The 21,879-nt window shown below is 43.8% G+C and overlaps 1 protein-coding gene across 1 annotated transcript in view; it reads left to right on the top strand.

Moving 5' to 3' along the window:
* NOS3 (nitric oxide synthase 3) overlaps window positions 1–21,879 on the top strand; it is a 235,114-nt gene that overhangs the window by 53,168 nt on the left and 160,067 nt on the right. Inside the window, 3 exon segments of the mRNA XM_030195595.1 lie at window positions 3,091–3,192; window positions 11,317–11,511; window positions 20,869–20,948. Of these exon segments, the coding sequence (XP_030051455.1) occupies window positions 3,091–3,192; window positions 11,317–11,511; window positions 20,869–20,948 (377 nt within the window).

Genomic DNA, 21,879 nt, shown 5'->3' with positions numbered 1-21,879 from the left:
CCTAGATTTAGGTGCCCATAATAGAATACACTTAGTTGATATTTCAGCACCTAAATCTAAGCGCATCCATTTACACCAATGAAAATATGGCGTAAATTTCGGCACACAGATTTTGGTGCACTTGGCCATATTCTATAACTAACACCTACAAAACACCCATTTCCCCTCCTATTACCACGCCCCTTTTTGCCTACGTGCATTAGAGGTTTGGCACACATCATTACAGCTTAGCGAGTTGTGCGCCTAAATTCTAATCAGTACCAATTAGTGCTCATTATTCTATGTTAAGTGCTGTCATCAGTGCTTATTGCCTTGTTAAGTTTATTAAATTGCACGCATTGTTGTAGAATACGTGCCGATTTTAGCGCTGATCTTTAGTCGCTATATAGAATGCAGGAGTATGCCTTTTTCTTTTTTCCCATTTACTTAATTATGTATGCCAATTGGTATTAACTCCGCCTCTGTATTGGTGGGTTAAATTGAAATGTCAGGGATTTTTTATCTTTTTTTCTTGATTTTTATTATTACTTTTCCCTGTATTTTCTGTGTTGCTGAAAGCAAGATTACTTGTGGTGATTGTGTTTCAATTCTATTTTTAAAAAGTCAGAAAAAGGTGGCCTAACTGACCAGCTGACTATTGCAGGGTTGAACGCATGACCCCTCCCCCCCTTAATCCCTCAGTGGTCACTGATCCTTTCCACACCCCAAAGATGTATCAGTGACAGATACCAGGCTCTATGATCGCTCCAGAAGATATAGCTATTCCTAAGAAAGCAGCAATGGGACCCAGGTTCAATTTGCACTATAACTCTTTCATTTCAATACAAATATGTGATCCCTCCTGGAAAATAGAGATACCTCCTTACCTAAATATATAAATAACCAGCAAGCCTGTCGGCTATTGTAGTGGTGGACCTTTAGGTACAGTAGATTTTCTCTGTTCCTGGAGGGTTCACCATACAATGTGAAAGAGGTTTAGGTGGGATTTGTACCTTGATTCCTTCATGTGAAGTCCACTACACTGACCAGTAGGCTGCCCCTCTGCATTGCTGGGTTGTCTATGTGGCCAGTTCACTAGGCATGCTGCCAGACAGACATCCCTATGGCTTATTTTTCTCTGTTTTTCCCTGGAACTTTTTTTTTCCACAAAAGTAACTTACAGATGGACATGTTCGGCCTAAAAACATCTAGCTCAAAGCCATAATTGAACTAGAAATTTAGACATTTTTCTAGTTCAGTTATGGCTGTGAGATTTTTTTTTTTAGACGTTTTTGGCAAAATGTCTCGATTTGGACTTGGACGTCATATCGAAAATATCCCTCCAGGTCTTAAGATAATAGACACCTACTGTAGACTTAGGTCTGTACTATGCTTGAACCTCTTCCCTGAAGAAGAATCCAAAACCTGGCCATGTTGGCAGAGGTTCTCTCTTGGTGAAAAAGCTGCCAGTTAAGTGATCTACAACCTATACTAGAGCTCATTACTTGATCACAGAAAGCATGGATAAAATAGCTGTATAAAGAAACTTTTCTTACACATTAATAGAATACTGAGCATAAGAGTGAACAAGGTAGAAAATAAAAGAAAAGGTTTTGTGGATCAATGACGATTTACCCCACACTGCTTTTGGAGAAAAGATGTTTTTTTTAGCAGCGTGAGTTGCAGGACATTCTTATGATCCCCCTTAGAAAATTTAAAAATACTAAAAAGCAACATGTAGCAAAGTATGAAGCAAACATTACAGATAATGGCAAGTAACTTCATTGGATATGGAATGTTTACTGCTTGATCTTTACTATTAAATTTGTACGTAATCAGTAACATATGGTGTTTGGGACAGTGTTATCGGGATATATGTTATGTACAGTCCCCATCCTATATAATAAAACTCACCCTCAACGTTCTGAGGACACTGATGTCACTGTCAGGTCCTCCGGGCACTTCCTTCCGGTTCAAAGCCTTCGTGGTGGTGAAGCCACCGAAAACACTGTGTTGGGGCCCCGCCCTCGCGTCAAACGTGATGACGTCGAGGGCGAAGCAATGTCAGCAGATTGAAGGTGGTGCCGAGGTCCGCAACAATGGCGGATGAATGCCGACGGGGTGAGTAGGGATGGGGGGGGAGGTCCGGAAGGAAACCATGCTTTCGCCCGTTTCATTGCCGCAAGAATCGGGCATGTTTTACTAGTATGCAATAATTGAAAGCGGTCTCTGGAACTGGCTTATAGAATAGCATGTAACCAGGTGTGGGTGCAAATTTTAACTTGAATAATTGGTGGTTGGCACCTAATTATCGATGGTTAACAGCTTGTTAGTCAATTTGCACACAGATCTCTGCAGTGCACCCAAATTTGAGCACCATATATAGAATCTAGGGAATGTGCAGACTGAATGAAGCCCAACAGCCATTATAAGTTGCTGTTCTTTGATTACTGACACAAGCACAGGCTGAAACGGGCTCCATCTTATGAATCCATCCTAAGGGGTTAGTTTTTGTCTTAATACATGGAAGCATGTTGCTTATGGAAGCCTCCAAGCACAAAGGTCCACGAATTGGGGAACAAGTGTTCCCAGATTTTAGGAACTGGAGAAGAGTATATTTCTTAGGAGGAAAAAACTCATTCATTTTCTATCGCCATTGGCTAATAAATGTTGGGTTACCTGTTCATTTCATTTATTACCATTTACATACCGCCCTTATCCAGAACAGTGTACAAAGTGAACAGACTTATTAATAAAAACGGTACAAAGCAAAAGAAATCAAATACAAACAAACTTATCACTGGACTGTGTCCATCATCTACCGAAGTCAACTTTTAACCCACAACAACAAATGCTATTTTAATAGGCTTTTAAACAATCCTGAATTCTTCTGGGTCCAAAGGGCTCCAGGGAGTTTGTTCCACTCCGTCGGACTCACCTCCTGTTGATTTATCCGAATGTTTTAGGCCAATGTTTTGTTTATTTTAGCATTAATTCAATGTTTTTTCTTTTATATGTTATACATGGTGATGCATATTCGATATAATCTGTAGTACAGAATGATTACCGGTAAATATATTTCACCACATTGCATCTGTGTTACTTTTGCAGGAGGTGGCAAGGCTGATGGGCCTGGAAACCAGAAAGACCTCTTCACTATGGAAAGACAAAGCAGCCTTAGAAATCAACATAGCCGTTCTCCATAGCTACCAGGTAAACAAATCCCCATGACTTGATGTCTACTGGTGCAGGGACTCTAACCAGTGAAAATGCAGGCCTAGCCAGCCGTTGCACCATATACATCAGAGTGTCTGTTCTTGCACTGCACAGCACAGATTCTGTCTTGCTCTAGTGATCTAAAATTTTCACTAGCATTGTCAGCTAGTTTAGCCTCCAATTCATACATTTCAGATAGCAGAGAACTATTCAAAAACTGAAAAATTGCAGGAAGACCTGAAGAAATTGGAAGGCTGGGCATGTAAATGGCAGATGAAATTTACTGTGGACAATTGAAAAGCTATACACATTGGGAAGAATAATCCAAATCATAGTTACCTGATGCTGGAGTCCATATTGGGGGTCAGCACCCAAGAAAAAGATCTAGTTGTCATTGTAGACAATACGCTGAAATCTTCTGCCCAGTGTGAGGTGGCAGCCAAAAAAACAAACAATGCTAGGAATTATTATAAAGGGATGGTAAATAAGACCAGAAATATTATAATGCCTTTGTATAGCTCCATGTTGCGTCCGCAGCTTGAGTATTGTGTTCAGTTCTGGTCGCCGCATCTCAAAAAAGATACAGCGGAATTAGAAAAGGTTCAAAGAAGAGCAACCAAAATGATAAAGGGGATGGAACTCCTTTCGTATGAGGAAAGGCTAAAGAGGTTAGGGCTCTTCAGATTGGAAAAGAGACGGATGAGGGGAGATATGATTGAGGTCTACAAAATCCTGAGTGGTGTAGAACGAGTAGAAGTGAATTGATTTTTTTTTTTTTACTTTTTCAAAAAGTAGAAAGACCAGGGGGAACTCAGGGGGGAACTCAATGAAGTTATATGGAAATACTTTGAAAACAAATAGGAGGAATTATTTTTTCACTGAACAAATAGTTAACAATGGAACTCATTGCCAGAGGATGTGGTAACTGTGATTATTGTATCTGGGTTTAAAAAAGTTTTGGACAAGTTCATGGAGGAAAAGTCTATAGTCTGGACTTGGGGAACCCATTGCTTGCCCTAGGATTAGTAGCATGAAATGTTGCTGCTATCTGGGTTTCTGCTAGGTACTTGTGACCTAGATTGGCCACTGTTGGAAACTACTACTACTACTACTACTATTTAGCATTTCTATAGCGCTACAAGGCATACGCAGCGCTGCACAAACATAGAAGAAAGACAGTCCCTGCTCAAAGAGCTTACAATCTAATAGACAAAAAATAAATAAAGTAATCAAATCAATTAATGTGGACGGGAAGGAAGAGAGGAGGGTAGGTGGAGGCGAGTGGTTACAAGTGGTTACGAGTCAAAAGCAATGTTAAAGAGGTGGGCTTTCAGTCTAGATTTAAAGGTGGCAAAGGATGGGGCAAGACGTAGGGGCTCAGGAAGTTTATTCCAGGCGTAGGGTGCAGCGAGACAGAAGGTGCGAAGTCTGGAGTTGGCAGTAGTGGAGAAGGGAACAGATAAGAAGGATTTATCCATGGAGCGGGAAGGGGTGTAGGGAACGACGAGTGTGGAGAGATACTGGGGAGCAGCAGAGTGAATACATTTATAGGTTAGTAGAAAAAGTTTGAACAGGATGCGAAAACGGATAGGGAGCCAGTGAAGGGTCTTGAGGAGAGGGGTAGTATGAGTAAAGCGACCCTGGCGGAAGATGAGACGGGCAGCAGAGTTTTGAACCGACGGGAGAGGTGACTAAGTAGGAGGCCAGCAAGAAGCAGATTGCAGTAGTCTAAACGAGAGGTGACAAGGGTGTGGATGAGGGTTTTGGTAGAGTGCTCGGAAAGAAAGGGGCGGATTTTACGGATGTTGTAAAGAAAGAAACGACAGGTCTTGGCAATCTGCTGGATATGAGCAGAGAAGGAGAGAGAAGAGTCAAAGATGACACCAAGGTTTCGAGCTGAGGAGACAGGGAGAATGAGAGAGCCATCAACAGAAATAGAAAACGGGGGGAGCGGGGAGGTGGGTTTGGGGGGGAAAATGAGAAGCTCAGTTTTGGTCATATTTAATTTCAGGTGGCGTTGAGACATCCAGACAGCAATGTCAGACAAGCACGCTGAAACTTTGGTTTGGATGCAAGGTGAGATATCAGGGGTAGAAAGGTAGATTTGGGAGTCATCAGCATAGAGATGGTAGGAAAAGCCATGGGATGAGATTAATGAGCCAAGGGAAGAAGTGTAGATAGAAAAGAGGAGGGGACCAAGAACAGAACCCTGAGGTACGCCGACAGGCAGAGGGATAGAAGTAGAAGAGGATCCACCAGAGTGAACACTAAAGGTGTGGAGGGAGAGGTAGGAAGAGAACCAGGAAAGGACAGAGCCCTGGAATCCAAGTGAGGACAGGGTTTCGAGAAGTATGCTGTGATCGACAGTGTCAAACGCAGCGGAAAGATCAAGAAGAATGAGAATGGAATATTGACCTCTGGATTTAGCCAGTAATAGGTCATTGGAGACTTTAGTAAGCGCAGTTTCGGTTGAGTGGAGAGGGCGAAAACCAGATTGTAGTGGGTCAAGAATAGCATGTGAGGAGAGATACTGGGCTAGAAGGACCACTGGTCTGACCCAGTATGGCTATTATGTTCTTATGTATGCAGCGGCGTACTGTGGGCAGGACTGTGGGGGGCGGTCCACCCCAGGTGCTCGCTGCAGAAGGGGTGCAGGGAGCAGCCGCGCGGCTGTTGGCTCCGCCGGTTCCCTGCTCCCTTTGATGTTACTTCCTGTTCCGGGGCAGAGGGAGCAGGGAATCGGTGGAGTGGACAGCTGTGCAAATGCTCCCAGCACCCCAGGAGGTAAGAGCAATGTGGGGTGGGGGAGGGAGGGTTGCAGGTGATGTGCTGGGGGGGTGGTGACGCTGCACCGGGGGGGTATGTGGCCAAATTAGCAAGCACAACCTAAGACACCATATACAGAATTTGGGGGCATAAGTATAAATTTGTTAAAACATTTTTTAAAAAGATGCCCGTGGAGCCTAATTCTATAAATGCCACCTAAAGTTAGGTGTGCACCCAGTTTTAGAATGGGGTCAGTCATGCACTTAATATTCCCATCTACATGTCAGACCTCATAGACTTACCACCCAGGAACAGTAAAAGATCAGCACGTACATTCCTGAACCTCCACTACCCTAGCTGCAAAGGTCTAAAATATAAATTAATATATGCATCCAGCTTCTCCTACATAAGCACTCAGCTATGGAATGCATTACCACTCGCAGTGAGAAAAATCCGCGATTTAACTAACTTTCGGAGATCACTGAAGACCGGCCTGTTCAAAAAGGCATACCACAACGAAACATCCTGACTACCAGACAATCAAACTCAAGCCAGTACTAGGTAAAACCTAACTCTCTATACTCGACTACCAAGGTCTATCCTACCATGAATGAACTCTAACGCAACATCACTCTTATCTCCAGTTCCGAATATGAACTCTTTATACTTGACTGCTTATAGAACCCCTATTAAGAGCGCTGAAAATCATGGAAGGAGTACCAGGAGTGCAGGTAGGGGAGAAGGTGGTCAAAACATTTGCCTTTGCAGACGACCTAATGGTAATTACAACACACCCATATGGAGCCCTAACCAAGATGTTGGAGACAATACAAAACTTTGGACACCTCTCTGGCTTTACCTTAAATGCACAGAAGTCTTTAGCTTTGGAAGTATATCCCGAGCAAAATAAGCCAGATGCCTCAACATTCCCCTTGACCTGGGCGGGAAACAAGATTAAATACTTGGGCACTTATATAACGCAAGATTTATCGAAATTGTACCAAGAGAATATTACTCCATTGCTGGCTACCACAAGCTTGAAACTCAACCAGTGGGAAACCCTACCAATGTCTCTAATGGGTCGTATCTCCCTATATAACATGATGATAGTGCCGAAATGGCTGTATGTTTTCCAAACCTTGCCCTTATACTTGCGCAAAGAAGATGAACAATCATTAAATAATAAGTTACAACGATTCCTCTGGAGAGGAAAGAAACCTCGTATAGCGATTTCAACATTACAGATACCACGCGAGTTTGGAGGACTCGGGCTGCTGAGTGTACGTCAGTTTTCGGTAGCCTGTGGCATGAGACATATCTCGGACTGGTATAGAACCACCTCAGAGTTTTCGGACACTGAACTAGAAACTGCTTTAATGAATGGAGTACACTTTAGTAGCCTACTACATGGAAAAAGTGGGGAACAATTAGAGATTTTGGACCAATCGCATATACTTCCCACCGCTAAAGCAGTGTGGAGGTGGATTTGCAGATACCACAGCTTTTCAAGCACCACTACTCCCTTCCTGGCCATATGTGGAAATCCAAAATTTCCCCCTGGGGATTTGCACCGAGCGTTTCGGAACTGGCAAAGTAAAGGCCTAATATATATTATACAGGTCTTAACGGAAGAGGGCAGGGTGAAAGCCTACAAAGACTTACAAAGGCAATATGATTTACCCAACAGAGACTATTTTCACTACATACAACTCAGACACTACATAAATAGCCTGCCTAGGGAACACATCACGGAGGATGTGCAAGAAGAACTGTCATCAGCATATTCATTGCAGGCCCAAAATAGAGTACCAATGAAAATGCACCACAGACATATAAGAGACATGATCATGGAAATAGACTATCAATTATTGGCTAAAGCATGGAGCTTAGAACTATCAGTCGAGATAACACCCCAAACTCTCACGGATTACATATATTCAATCCAGAGATCCTCAAAATTACTAACATACAGTGAAATGGAATACAAATTTGTGCTACGAACTTATATACCACCAAGGAGGGCATTCCATATGGGGGTTTCCCCAGATGGGGCCTGCCCTAAGTGCGCAGCCCCAGGAGTACGTTTAGGCCATATGTTCTGGCACTGCCCAGAAATTCAAAAATTCTGGAGAATGATACAGCAAGCCACAACAGCGATGTGGAGGACGACATGGAGAACAGATGCTAAATTACTATTTGGTCAAGCTACAACGAGCAGGCCCTGTCCAGTAGGATTTAAGAGCTTTTCATATAGAGCCACAGTAGTGGCAAAGAAAACGATACTAAGAGAATGGATTACAAATAAATCACCAACGTTACAACAATGGCGAAGTGGTATGATGGATTTCATGAAATTTGAACGACAAATAGCAGAAAGCAATCATGATCCCAGTTTCACAGAGAAAGTTTTTTTCAAAATCTGGCATCCATTCTGGCAGACAATCCCTAAAGGGGGCAGATCTCGAATTCTCAACCTCTAAGAACTGACAGCAAGAGACTAAGACAAAGATGTTGATTAATATCCTCCTAGGGTGGGGTAGTTAGTGGGTGGGCTTTAAGGGGGGGGGGGGAGGGGGAGGAGTAGAATTAGAATAAGGAAATAATAGAAGAAGTTGTTAAGATTAAGGTTTCAACAGAAGTAAATGTTATGAAGCGAGAGTAGTGGACGCAATTCTAGACATGTTTTAGATCAAGTAGAGAAGACTAGTTGTAGAATAGGGAAGGAAGAGTGTGAATTACAGCAGGAAGTAAGACAATAGTGGGGTGCAGCCCACCTGTGAATTCATAAAGCATTATAACTCTAGTAAACAAATTTTGGAATAAATAACATGGTTGGAGCATAAGGTATAATAGGGAGGGGGAGGGGGGGAGAAATTGAGAAAACAAATCTCTACAAATGCAATTTGTACAATGATGGTAGTTTCATAAATGACATCGGATTTTGTACGCTATGATGGAAATTGTACCAAGTTTATAATGTTGATTATCAATAAAAAAGATTTAAACATACTTGACTGCTTAATTTACTATGGCAATCATGATCTTTAATGTAATACCACTTGTATCTCTCACTCCAGAAATGGCGATCGCCATGACGGAACAATGTAAGCCACATTGAGCCTGCAAATAGGTGGGAAAATGTGGGATACAAATGCAACAAATAAAAATTGGTACTAAATTGGCACTTAATTGGAGATAAGCATCAATAATTGATGTTAACAAGCACTGACACTAAAAAGCAATTGTGCTCGTAACTGACGTATTCTGTAAACAAGCGCCTAACCTCTCTTATTATTTTACTATTTTTTAAATGTTACTATTTTTAATTTTACTATTTTAACTACATTCATTATGCTATATTTGGTTTATATTTTTTTTTTTTTTTTTTTTGCAAATGTATGCCTAGTAATTGTAAACCTCAATATTACATCATGTATTTATGTATATATGTTACTGGATTAGTATGTTCCATTGTATAACTAAGTCTTAGAATTTTAATTATCTTTACATCACTCTCATACAATTGTTATACAGTCATTATGGCTCTCATTCTTTGTGTCACATTATGCGTTTATTCCTTTTTTCACTATTTATTTACTTCATAAATTTAAAAGACATACTATATATGTTTATATCTGTTTATATCTGTTCTCTATATAGACTAATCAAGACCCCTGAGGCAGGCCTTCGGGCTGAAACATGGCCGTGTCGGGTCATTTTTATGTTTTTCATGCTTTCTCAATAAAGAACTTTTTATCCTCCTTGGATTTACCTCACTGGTTTGTTTTCATATCAGGGGTGTTCCAAATAGTCCTGCATGTACTGTATAGAATATTTCCATTTACATGCCCAACTGCTGTTTTTATGCCAGCCATAGACACGGTGTAAGTGTTTGTGTCTAACATTTGGTGTATAGCTGACAGCGGTTGGGACCCCTGGGCAGTAAAGGGCATTAGGCCCCCCTGGCCACTGCCTGCCACCCCACCACTGCACCGCCGCCCCCCACCGCCACAGTTGCCGCCCTCCTCCCACACACCACAGACCCCTGAGCCAAAGTGGACCCTCCCTGGTCTTACCTTGAAGGGCCCTGATGGTCTAGTTGCTTCTTTGGGGGCAGAAAAGAACCCCACTCTTTCCAGTCCACTATTGCTACTGTGCACGGCGCTGCCATGTTTTCAGAATGGCTACTGAGACTTCCAGCGGTAGTCTCGCAGGTCTCGGCAGCCATTTTTAAAACATGGCAGCGCCACCCGGCAGAGTAGAGGCAGCAGGCAGGAAAGAGTGGGATTCTTTCCTTCCAATGCAGAGTCCATTAGACCACCAGGGCTCTTCAAAGTAGGGGAGGGGCTGTAATTTGCAGTGGCAGTGGGCAACCAGGCAGAGCCTCTAGGTCCTCGGGCACTGCCTGGTTGGCTGAATGGTCAGTCCACCCCTGATTTGGTGCACGCCTCAGGCATTATAGAATACTTGCTTGGTGCCCAATTCTTGGCACCTACTTTAAGCAAAGCAAACCAGAGGGAAACAGCAATACAAACTGAATCATGGAGCAAAACAGCAAAGTGGCCCCAAATGGAGCAACATAAGTACATAAGCATCGCCATGCCGGGACAGACCAAGGGTCCATCGAGCCCAGCACCCTGTCTCCGACAGCAGCCAAAAGAACAAGCATTTCATCCCGCCCATCCCAGAAATAGTGGATTATTCCTACGTCCATTCAATAACATTCTATGGCCTTTTCCTCCAGGAAGCTGTCCAAACCTTTTTTAAAGTCCGCTAAGTCAACCACCTTAACCACTTTTTCCGGCAACAAATTCTAAAGTCTAACCATGCGTTGAGTGAAGAAAAATTTCCTCTGATTCATTTTAAATTTACTACACTGCAGCTTTATCGCATGACCCCTTGTCCTAGTATTTTAGGAAAGCGTAAACAGACATAGGAGGAAGCAAAATTCATTGAAGAACCTGACACAGCCCGTATTTCAGCAAACACGGTCCAGTCAAATCATTCATGCCTTGATTTGCCTGTGCATGGTCTCTCATGGTGCATTTTTTACAACTTTCCTGCCAGGTTGATGTCGGGGGTCAAATTGTATATTACGATAGTACAACGCTTCCCGCTTAAAGTCGTCAATCACAATATTTCAAATGCGTTGTTGCCCTCACACTGTGTGTGCTTAGATGCTTTTTGTTTTAGTCAGGTCCTTCAATAAATTTTGCTTCCTCCTACGACTGGCTCCGCTGTGTTGTTCATCTGTGCCCACTTCACTGTCTTGCTCCACTTACCTTGAAGCACCATTTACAGAATTACCCCCTTGATATGCCCTTGACCCCAGTGCTGGATATGTCTCCCCTCCAGGTAGCCAAGGTGACGATTGTGGATCACCACGCGGCCACAGAGTCCTTCATGAAACACTTGGAAAGTGAGAACAGGCTGCGTGGAGGCTGCCCCTCTGACTGGGTCTGGATTGTCCCCCCAATGTCTGGCAGCCTCACCCCCGTCTTCCATCAGGAAATGATTAATTATTGCTTGTCCCCTGCCTTCTTCTACCAGGTAAGGTGCCAAAAATGGTATTCAATGCTAATGAGTCAGAGAAATTGAAACAAATCTCTGTAAACATAGAAGATGTAATGGAGCAATTTGACAAATTGAAGAGTAGCAAATCACCTGGACCAGATGGCATACATCCCAGAGTACTGATAGTACTGATATATAAACTTGCAGAGCTATTGCTAGTAATATGTAATTTATCTTTAAAATCAAGAATGGTACCGGAAGATTTGAGGGTGGTTAATGTAACGCCAGTTTTTAAAAAGGGGTTCCAAAGGTGATCTGGGAAATTGTAGACTGGTGAGCCTGACATCAGTGCCAGGCAAAATAGTAGAGACTGTTAAAAAGAACATTACAAAGCATATACATAAGCATAGATTAATGAGACAAAGAGGCTCATTTTCAAAGCACTTAGCCTCCCAAAGTTCCATAGAAACCTATGGAACTTACCCTCCCAAAGTGCTTTGAAAATATGCCTCAAAGCCAACATGAATTTAGTCAAGGGAAATCTTGCCTCACCAATCTACTACATTTATTTGAAGGGGTGAATAACCATGTGGATAAAGGTGAACCAGTCAATATTGTGTGTCTGGATTTTCAAAAGGCATTTGACAAATTACCTCAAGAAAGACTCCTGATGAAATTAGAAAGTCATGGGCAATGTATTATTGTGGATTAAAAACTAGTTAAAAGATAGAAAACAGAGAGTAAGTTTAAATGGTCAGTATTCTCAATGGAGACGGGTAGATAGTGGGGTTCCCCAGGGATTTGTGCTGGGGCCACTGCTTTTTAACATATTTATAAATGATCTAGAGATGGGAATAACTAGTGAGGTAATTAAATTTGCTGAAAACAAAAGTTATTTAAAGTTGTTAACTCACAAGAGGATTGTGAAAAATTTACGAGACTGGGAAACTGGCAGGCTTATTTTAGAAAGAGAAGGGCGCCCATCTTTCGACACAAATTGGGAGATGGGCGTCCTTCTCCCAGGGTCGCCCAAATTGGCATAATTGAAAGCCGGTTTTGGGCGTCTCCAACTGCTTTCCGTCGCGGGGACGACCAAGGTTCCTGGGAGCGTGTCGGAAGCATAACGAAGGCAGGACTTGGGCATGACTAACATATGGGTGTCCTCGACCAATAATGGAAAAAAAAGGGCGTCCCTGACAAACACTTTACCTGGTCCTTTTTTTCTTATGACCAAGCCACAAAAAGGTGCCCAAACTGACCAGATGACCACCGGAGGGAATCAGGGATGACCTCCCCTTACTCCCCCAGTGGTGATTAACCTCCTCCCACCCTCAAAAAAATGTTTTTTAAATATTTTTTGCCAGCCTCTATGCCAGCCTCAGATATCATACCCAGCTCCATCACAGCAGGTCCCTGGAGCAGTTTTAGTGGGTGCAGTGCACTTCAGGTAGGCAGACCCAGGCCAATCCCCCCCCCTACCTGTTACACTTCGTGTATTACTATTGGGGTTTTTAAATTATTATTATTTATGCATATTTATAATCTTTACAAGCATTTACATCTTAAACATGAAAAACAGAAACATATATCTAAGGAAAAATTAGAATTAAGGTAATAAATTATATCTTATATTAGACCACTATATAGAGGGGGAGGAGTTCGTTTAAACTCAGGAGATGAGATTTAAAGAAGAAATTTGCATAAATAAAGGCTTAACACTTTCATCCACCCTAATCAGATTATTTACTCTTCCCATATCTTAGATCATGACCATGCAAATCCTACAAATCTTATACTCTTTTTGAGTCTATAAAATGTCTTAGTTGTTCTGAAAGAAAAAACATTTTACACCCAGATATTTAACATTGCATTTACAGGGGTAATTTAAATTAAATGATGCTCCTAAAGCAACAGTATCAGCTCTTAACGCCAAGAAAGCTTTCCTTCTTTCCTGAGTTTGCTTTGTCACATCTGGGAAAACCCATATTTCCCCCCGTAAAATAATGTTTGTAAATTCTTAAGAGCCAGTCTTCTCACAGCCTCCATATCCTGTTCAAATATGAAAGAAACAAGCAAAGTTTGTTTTTCAGTTGCTGTGGTTAAAGACGTTTCCAGAATTTCCGAAATGTTTAATTCTCCTTGATCTTGTGGTAACTTCTCCTGTAATTTCTCCTCATTTTTCTTATTAGGCAAATAATAGATTTTATTTAATGGAGGAATAGTTTCCGGGGAAAATTGTAAGTTTTCAATCAAATATCTCTTGAATACTTCCAACGGAGTATATACAGGCAATCGAGGAAAATTCAACAAGCGAAGATTTAACCTCCGATTATAGTTTTCAAATTGTTCTATTTTACGATGTAATGTAGCATTATCTTTAATCAATAAACCTGAACTTTCTTTCACTTTCTTAACTTCTTCTTTTACAGTATCTATTTTGCCATTAACTTCAACTTTCATAGTGGCAAAAGCTGTGGACAGATTTTCCATAGTGCTCACAATCGTCGCAATTTGATTTGCAGAACCTGACACGGTCTGGTCCAAGTGCTGGAGTGTACTCCAAATGGAGTCCAGCGTCACCGCCGCTGAATCAATCTCTGGTGTCTCACTCCCAGTTGGGGAAATCAAAGTTCTCCGACTTCCCGCTGGGTCCTCATCCACCAGACCCCGACTCAGAGGGCCTCCAATATCCTTTCTACGGACGGAAGCACTCGCTCGTGGCTCGAGACCAGCAGGGTGCGGTGGTGGATTAAGAGTCGGAGGTGAAAGTGTTATGTCCAGTCCTAAGGTCTCGGCCTCTCCTTGATCCGAGACAACAGTGGGAACCGCTCCGACATCTTGTGAGGTGGAATTTCTGGTCGTGAACTGCTCAATGCTCTGCTGTGTGGGCGATGAAGTTTTGGTCGTCGGGGTAACAACCTTCACGGAACCCTTCCGTTTAGTATGAGGCATATTTGTTATTTAGGAAAAGAAATAAGTCCACGAAGTACACAGCTAGCATAAAGAGAAAGCTCACGGCGAATCTAACGTGCCGCCATCTTGCGCACATTACTATTGTCAGTTCATTCATGGTTACTCCACCATTGCCACGCATCTTACCACCTTAACTCGGAAGGAAGCTAACACCCGGGACTGGCCTGAGGAAGTGATACAAACCTTTGCTCTCCTGAAACAGGCCTTCACCTCCAACCCAGTGCTCTGACACACCGATCCTGAAAAGCCTTTCTTTGTAGAAGTCGACATTTCTTCCACTGGGGCTGGTGCCATCCTCATTCAGCCCAACATCAAGGGTAAACTGCTACCATGTGTTTTCTTTTCTAAGAAATTTTCGCCAGCAGAGATGAATTGCACCATTGAAGATCGAGAACTACTAACGATTAAGAGGGCTTTGGAAGAGTGGCACCATCTCTTTGAAGGGGCTAAGTATCCATTCACTGTGACTATGGACTATAAGAACCTGTATCTGTGAGTGGCTCGAAGGCTCAACCTCCGTCAGGCTTGATGGTCACTATTCTTTTCTTGTTTTGACTTTCGGGTAGTCTTCCGCCTGGCTAAGAAGAACATACGGGCTGATGCCCTTTCCCATCAAACCTACCGATGAAAGTCCAGACCTTCAAACTATCCTGGACCCAGCCAAGATCCTTGCTTCCGTGTCTATGGCGGTACCTCCGGGCAAGACTGTAGTGCCCAAATAACTCTGGGATTCTGTATTAAGATGGGAGCATGACTCCAAGCTCACTGGCCACCCTGGAGTTTGCAGGACATTGGAACTTATATCCTGTACCTACTGGTGGCTGCAGATGAAAAAGGATGTGCATGGCTTAGTGACCTCTTCTTTCTGTGCCTGTTGCAAGCCTTCCCATTCACGCCCATGGGGACTACTCCAACCCATCCCGGTTCCAGAAGTACCGTGGCTCCATATAGCCATGGATTTTATGATCTTCCTGCTTTGGAGAGGTTCACCACTATCTGGGTGATCGTAGACCATTTTTCTAAAATGGTTCATTTTGTTCCATTACTCAGTTTACCATCTGCACCCGCCTTGGCCCAACACTTTTTTAAAGAAGTTTTTCACCTGCATGGATTACCTGAAACCATTATTTCAGACTGGAGAGTTCTTATCCAGCTACCATCCTCAAACAAGTGGCTAGACGGAACGTGTCAATCAAGTCTTAAAGACCTTCCTGCGTATCTATGTATCCGCCCAAGAGAATGACTGGTCTAAACTGTTACCTTGGACAGAATTCTAATATAAAAATCACATGAGTGAGGCCTCTAGTTCATCTCCATTTCAGATTGTGTTTGGGCAGCATCCCAGGGTACCTTTAACTGCCATAATACCTGTCATAGAGACTACGACTGTGCCTCTTAATAATGGAAGAAGACCTGAGAACTGCTGTTCCAAGCTGCTGCAAAATACAAGAAACAGGCAGATAAGAGATGTCCCACTCCCCAACTTTGACCTGGGGACCTGGTCTGGTTATTGTAACATAGGGAAAGGACGGAGAAAAAAAATAATAAAGAAATATATATATTTTTTTATTTACCTGAGGGAGTCTCTGGAACTCCAGCCGGAGGTTCCGTATCCTGGGCAACGGAGTCTCTGGCAGTTGAGAGAGTGAGTTGGACAGCCAGAGAGAGAGGAAGTGCTGGGATGTGGCAGAGTGTTTTTGATTGCCAAGGTGAGAGTAGCTGGTGTGCTGTGTGTGAGCAGGTAAAGGGTGATTTTGATGAAAGAGAGGGGAAAGAAAGATTTTAAAGGAATTTTGGTGATTGAAGGTACTAAAGCAGCTGTGACGAGGGTGTTTGTTTGTAGAGGAGAGCGTCTGACAGTGAAAGCGTTAGGAGGTGCTACTGTGAGTGGGAAAGTGAGAGGGGAAATTTGTGGAAAAGAAAAGTGTTGGAGAGAGTTTGGGTGGTAATAAGAGTGTTGTGGTGAAAGTGGGAGTGAAGGTGTGATTGGGGTAGAGTTTGAACTTAATTTTCTCTTATTTGAAGAATTTTGAGAAATTTTTGGATGAATTGCAATGAGACAAGAGCTGTAGTGATTGAATGAAAGCTAATTGATAGCAGGGTGAATGGGATAGGTGGAAACAAGGAAGAAAAATAGGAAGGGTTTGGATGATTTTAGGTATCTGTTTGAGATGTAAAGGGGATATGCATGGAATGTTGAGTGTGATACATAGTGGCTGTCAGTCACTCTTGCACAGCATAGGGAAGTAAAAACAAAGCAGCTAGGCTTGGAAGTGCTAAGGATTGTTTTGGTTAATTTTATTTTATTAGTTACAACTGGCCACAGTATTTGGTAATATGTCCCAACAGTGATAAAATGAAATTCCAAAGGCAGGAAAGTCAGGGTTTTGCCTTTTTTAAGTTGTTTAAGCGTGAGGTTTAGGGAGAAGCTTTGACTAGACGGGACCGTCAGATGTTCGGAAGACAACAAGGGCCCCGTCGCAAGAAAGATTTCCGTGGACTGTGGTTGCACCTGACAGCTAAGTAATCCGGTTGAAAAAGTGTGAGGAAGAAATAAAAATGTATTGAGAAAAACATACGCATCTGAAGTCTCCCAGGAGTGAAAATTCTAGACTTACCTGTAAAGGAAAAGGAGACAAAGAATCAAATTCTTTATAATAGCCACACACACATAGGAAAGAGAAAGAGAGAGAATAGAGAAAAAAACTGATCTTCTAAGGCATTGGGTGTAAATCATTAAGCGCTTGGTTTTCAAAGGTCTAAACAGGGGATATATTGAAAAGTGAGGAATAATTAACGATATGTGTACTTATCTGACTGCTATTCAATTTGCTGATTTTGGAAGAATGTTCTGAAAAAGAAAGAATGACAAAATGTTAAAAGGATATTTATTTGTGGAAATGTTTAAAAAGTGAAGGGAATTATTCCAAAGGACGAAAGTTTAATTATCAATGTTATTTGATAACCTTTTGTTTTAAATATATATTCTTATAGACAAATTCAAACCTTATTAATTTCATCAGTAAGTTTGGTTATTTCCCTAACCAGGATAAATCCAATTTTAGTTTTTTTCCCCTTTCATTTCACGGGAGTGAAAGACGAGGTTAGTGACCTGTAAGTCCCTCAAGTTTCAGCGGGGTGAGTTTAGATGTCGGTCATGACTACTAACAACAGATATTCTGAGCACACCCATCTTTGCTGAAATTCAGGGGGTCCATTACATTATCTACCCAGAACCTTTGACTTAAGATCTCATCTGCCAAATTCGCTCCCCAATTTATAGGGCCATATCCTATTCGCCAGGTTGGACCTGTTGCCTACCAGCTAAAGCTACCTTGTACCCTGTGGATCCATCACATGTTTCATGTGTCCCTCCTCAAGCCTCTTGTACTGAGATGGAGAGGAGATACACCTCCTGCTCCGTATACTGTACCCATAGATCCGGACCATGAGTATGAGGTCCAGGACATCCTTGACTCCAGGATGGTGCAAGGTAGGCTCAAGTACCTTGTCACATGGAAGGGCTACGGTCCTGAAGAGAAATTCTGGGAGCCAGCGATTCATGTCCATGCTCCTCTGCTCATCAGAAGATTCTATCATATGTTTCTTCATAAACCCAAACCTGGACTGAGGGGAGGGGAGCCTTTGGGTAGGGGGTGCTGTCATGGACGCAGTGACTGTGCCTCCTGCTCCTGGAGGTCAGGCCCCACGGCATTTTCAGGGCCTTCAGCGGTCTGTCCATTGAGGCTAGCACCTGCGCAGCCGTCTCTGGTGCCCTGTGGCACTCCTCTGACTGGGCAGTCTGCTCTCATGCTGCCTTCTCAGTGCCTGCTGACACCAGCTTCCTTAGGCATGCAGATGCGCTGAAGAGCTGCTTGTAAAAGGGCAGTAACCGTGAGTTCCGGAACACCTGTGGGTGACTCCACTTCCTGTCTAGGAGTATTATAAGGAAGTCCCAGACTATCTCTAGTGTCTTTGCAACAGGTCTCCTAGTTGTCTAGTATGTGTTGCTGCCAGCCTTGTTCCAGCTCTGACTCCAGTCTTGTCTCAGCCTTGTTCCTTTTGTGTCTTCTACCTCGTTCCTGTCTTGTTCCAGGCCCTCAGGTCTTTGGACCTGCAGTTCTTCGGGCTCCCTCTGCTCCCTAGCTGTGATTTTGTTGGGTCAGCCCCAAAAGGCTCTCTTAAGATCCATTCTCCTCCCTGACTTGTCAGGGCACCCCCAAGAGCTCTTTTCAGAGCTACTCCCAGGTCCAGATCCTGTCAGGCCTGCCTCCCAAGTGCTCTTCTCAAAGCCACTCGCAAGTCTAGTCCTCGCCGAAGCGTGACTTGCCTAGTCTTTGGGTTGGGTGAGCAGTGCAAACCCGACTATGGTCCAAGGGTTCATTTACCCAGAACCGTGACAAGTGAATCATGTGTGTGGTATTAGAGGAGGTGCTTCCTGTATACAGTGCTGCAGGAGATGCTGTAGTTGTGTGTGTAGTGTTACAGGAGATGCTTTTTTGAGGTGAATTATGTGTGTGTTCAGTGGCGTAGCTATGTCTGAATGGGCCTCCTATAATACCATCTCTCTCCCACATTAGTGGGGGAGGGTGGGGGTGGATGTAAACCCCTTCAGAGCTCTAGTAAACAAACCCTGCAAAAACACATTCCAGACCTATAGAAAACCTCTAATAATAAAAGAAATAGAAACTGAAATACAAGATATCAGAAATGCACCTTTCCCAAAGCTGACATATTCCAATTAATACATTCAGAAAAGAATTAATTTGTCTACCTTTATTATCTGAGTATTGCTATTCTCTTTCCTGTGGTTTTTTTTTCTTAACTCTTTCCAGGTTTGTCTGTTCTTCTGACATTTCTTCTGTATGTCCACCATCCTCCTTCCCTCTGCATCCCTTATCTATCCTATTCAGCATCTCCCCTCTGTGTCCCTATCCCTCCCCCTGTGTCTAGCATTGCCCCTCTGTGTTCTCTCTCCCTGTGCTCCCTCCATGCCCTGCATCTCATCTCTGTGTCCCTGTCCCTTACATGTGCAGTTTCTACCCTCTCTCTTCCTTTCCTCCTGCACATTACCTCTTACCCCTCACCCTCTCTCCCTCCCCTTTTTGGTCCCAGTCCCTTTGTCTCTCTCGTCCCTCCACTTCCCCATGGGTCCAGTATCTCATCTCCACTCCACCCCACCCCTATTTCCATGCAGGTCTGGCATTTCTTTTTGCTGGTCCCCCACCCCCCAATTCTGGAACCTTTTTCTGCTCCACCCACCCCCTCGTGGGTCCCCCGTTCCTCTCCCTCCCGGGTGTCAGCGGGTGGGGGGTGCTCCGCGAGAGCAGACAGCTTTTTTTTTTTTTTTTTTAAATCCGTGCACTGTGCAGCGATCGCCGATGCAGGCAGCGCCTCGCGTCTGCCCTGCATGAACTGAAAAGAGGAAATCGCTTTGCTGACGTCGGGCCTTCCCTCGCTTGTTGTCCCGCCCTCTTTTGAGGTAACTTCCTATTTCCTGCCTGCATCGGCGATCGCTGCACAGTGCACGGATTTTAAAAAAAAAAAAAAAAAGCTGTCTGCTCTCGCGGAGCACCCCCCACCCGCTGACACCCGGGGCGGACCGCCCCCACCGCCCCCCCCCCTTGGTACGCCACTGTGCCAACCCACACACCTGCACAAAAGAAGGGAATGATACCAAACACCCTGGGGGAGGGGGAGGGGAGGGAGGTGTCGAAGAAGGCATACAGAGATGTGACTTAGAGTGGAGGAGTGGCCTAGTGGTTAGGGTGGTGGACTTTGGTCCTGGGGAACTGAGTTCAATTCCCACTTCAGGCACAGGCAGCTCCTTGTGACTCTGGGCAAGTCACTTAACCCTCCATTGCCCGCCACATAGAGCCTGCCATGAGTGGGAAAGTACGGGGTACAAATGTAACAAAAAAAAAAAGTGTGATGGAGAGCATCAACCCCTACCATTGGGCGGTCCTGGGCATTTTGCCGGGCTCACTCAATGGTAGTCACACCCCAGTGTGTGTTTATAGAGGAGCTGCTTCCTATGTATAGATGCTGTTGTTGTGTATGAAGTATTATAGGAGATTCTGTTTTTGAGGTGCAATCAGTTTGTGTAGGAGCTGATTCCTGTATATAGTATTGCAGGAGATGCTGTATTTGTGTATGTGTTTCTATAGGAGATTGTTCCTTGTTCTGTAATTGTTTATATAATGTTACAGGAAAAGCTGTTCATTGGGATGTGATGACATATTTTGCCTTTAAGGATTAAATTTGCACACCCCTTCATTATGTGAAATCCTTCTAGAGCCTGAATAATTATGATAGACCTGGGAACATGTGATTCTTGATTTCAGATTGGAAAATCTGCTGTCACGGGATTCATTTCTACTGCACAACTCACTCCAGACTTTCTCCGTTGTCTATTTCCAGCCAGACCCTTGGCGGTCGCACATCTGGAAAGGCAAGAACTGTGCCATTGTCAGGAAGAAGACATTCAAGGAGGTGGCAAAGTAAGTCTTATTATTGATAAGAATATCTGTTATCGATACAGTGCTATGAAAGTGTCGTGTTCTATGTATTAAAATGCAAGGTCCTTACTTGGAAGCTGAGTTTTAGTGATTTGCTCAAGGTCACACACTAAACAGCAGAGATAGGATTAGATTCCAGCTCATTTTCGAAAGAGAAGGGCGCCCATCTTTTGACACAAATCAGGAGATAGGTGCCCTTCTCGCAAGGCTGCCCAAATCAGCAGAATTGAAAGCCGATTTTTTGACACCCTCGACGGCTTTCCGTCACACGGACGACCAAAGTTCATGGGGGCATGTCGGCAGGGTAGCAAAGGCGGGACTGGGACGTGATTAGGAGATGGGCGTCTTCGACCAATAATGGAAAAAAGAAGGGTGGCCCTGACGAGCACTTGGCCGACTTTACTTGGTCCATTTTTTTTCATGACCAAGCCGTGAAAAGATGCCCGAACTGAGTAGATGACCACCGGAGGGAATCGGGGATGACCTCCCCTTACTCCCCCAGTGGTCACTAACCCCCTCCCACCATAAAAAACAGGTTAAAAATACTTTTTTGCCAGCCTCTATGCCAGTCTCAAATGCCATACTCAGGTCCATCGCAGCAATATACAGGTCCCTGGAGCAGTTGCAGTGGGTGCAGTGTACTTCAGGCAGGCGGACCGGGGGGGGGGGGGGGTTGGGGGGCTCAGCTCCCAAGGTAAGGGAGCTGTGCACCTGGGAGCAATTTCTGAAGTCCACTGCAGTGCCCCCTAGGGTGCCCGGTTGGTGTCCTGGCATGTGAGGGGGACCAGTGCACTACAAATGCTGGTTCCTCCCACGACCAAATGGCTTGGATTTGGCCGTTTTGAGATGGGCGTCTTTGGATTCCATTATCGGCGAAAACCAAGGGCGGCCATCTCTAAGGTCGACCCAAATG

The sequence above is a fragment of the Microcaecilia unicolor genome, chromosome 1 (genome assembly GCF_901765095.1).
Source record: "Microcaecilia unicolor chromosome 1, aMicUni1.1, whole genome shotgun sequence".
Classification (NCBI taxonomy): domain Eukaryota; kingdom Metazoa; phylum Chordata; class Amphibia; order Gymnophiona; family Siphonopidae; genus Microcaecilia; species Microcaecilia unicolor.
This window is presented reverse-complemented; position numbering and strand designations above follow the sequence as displayed.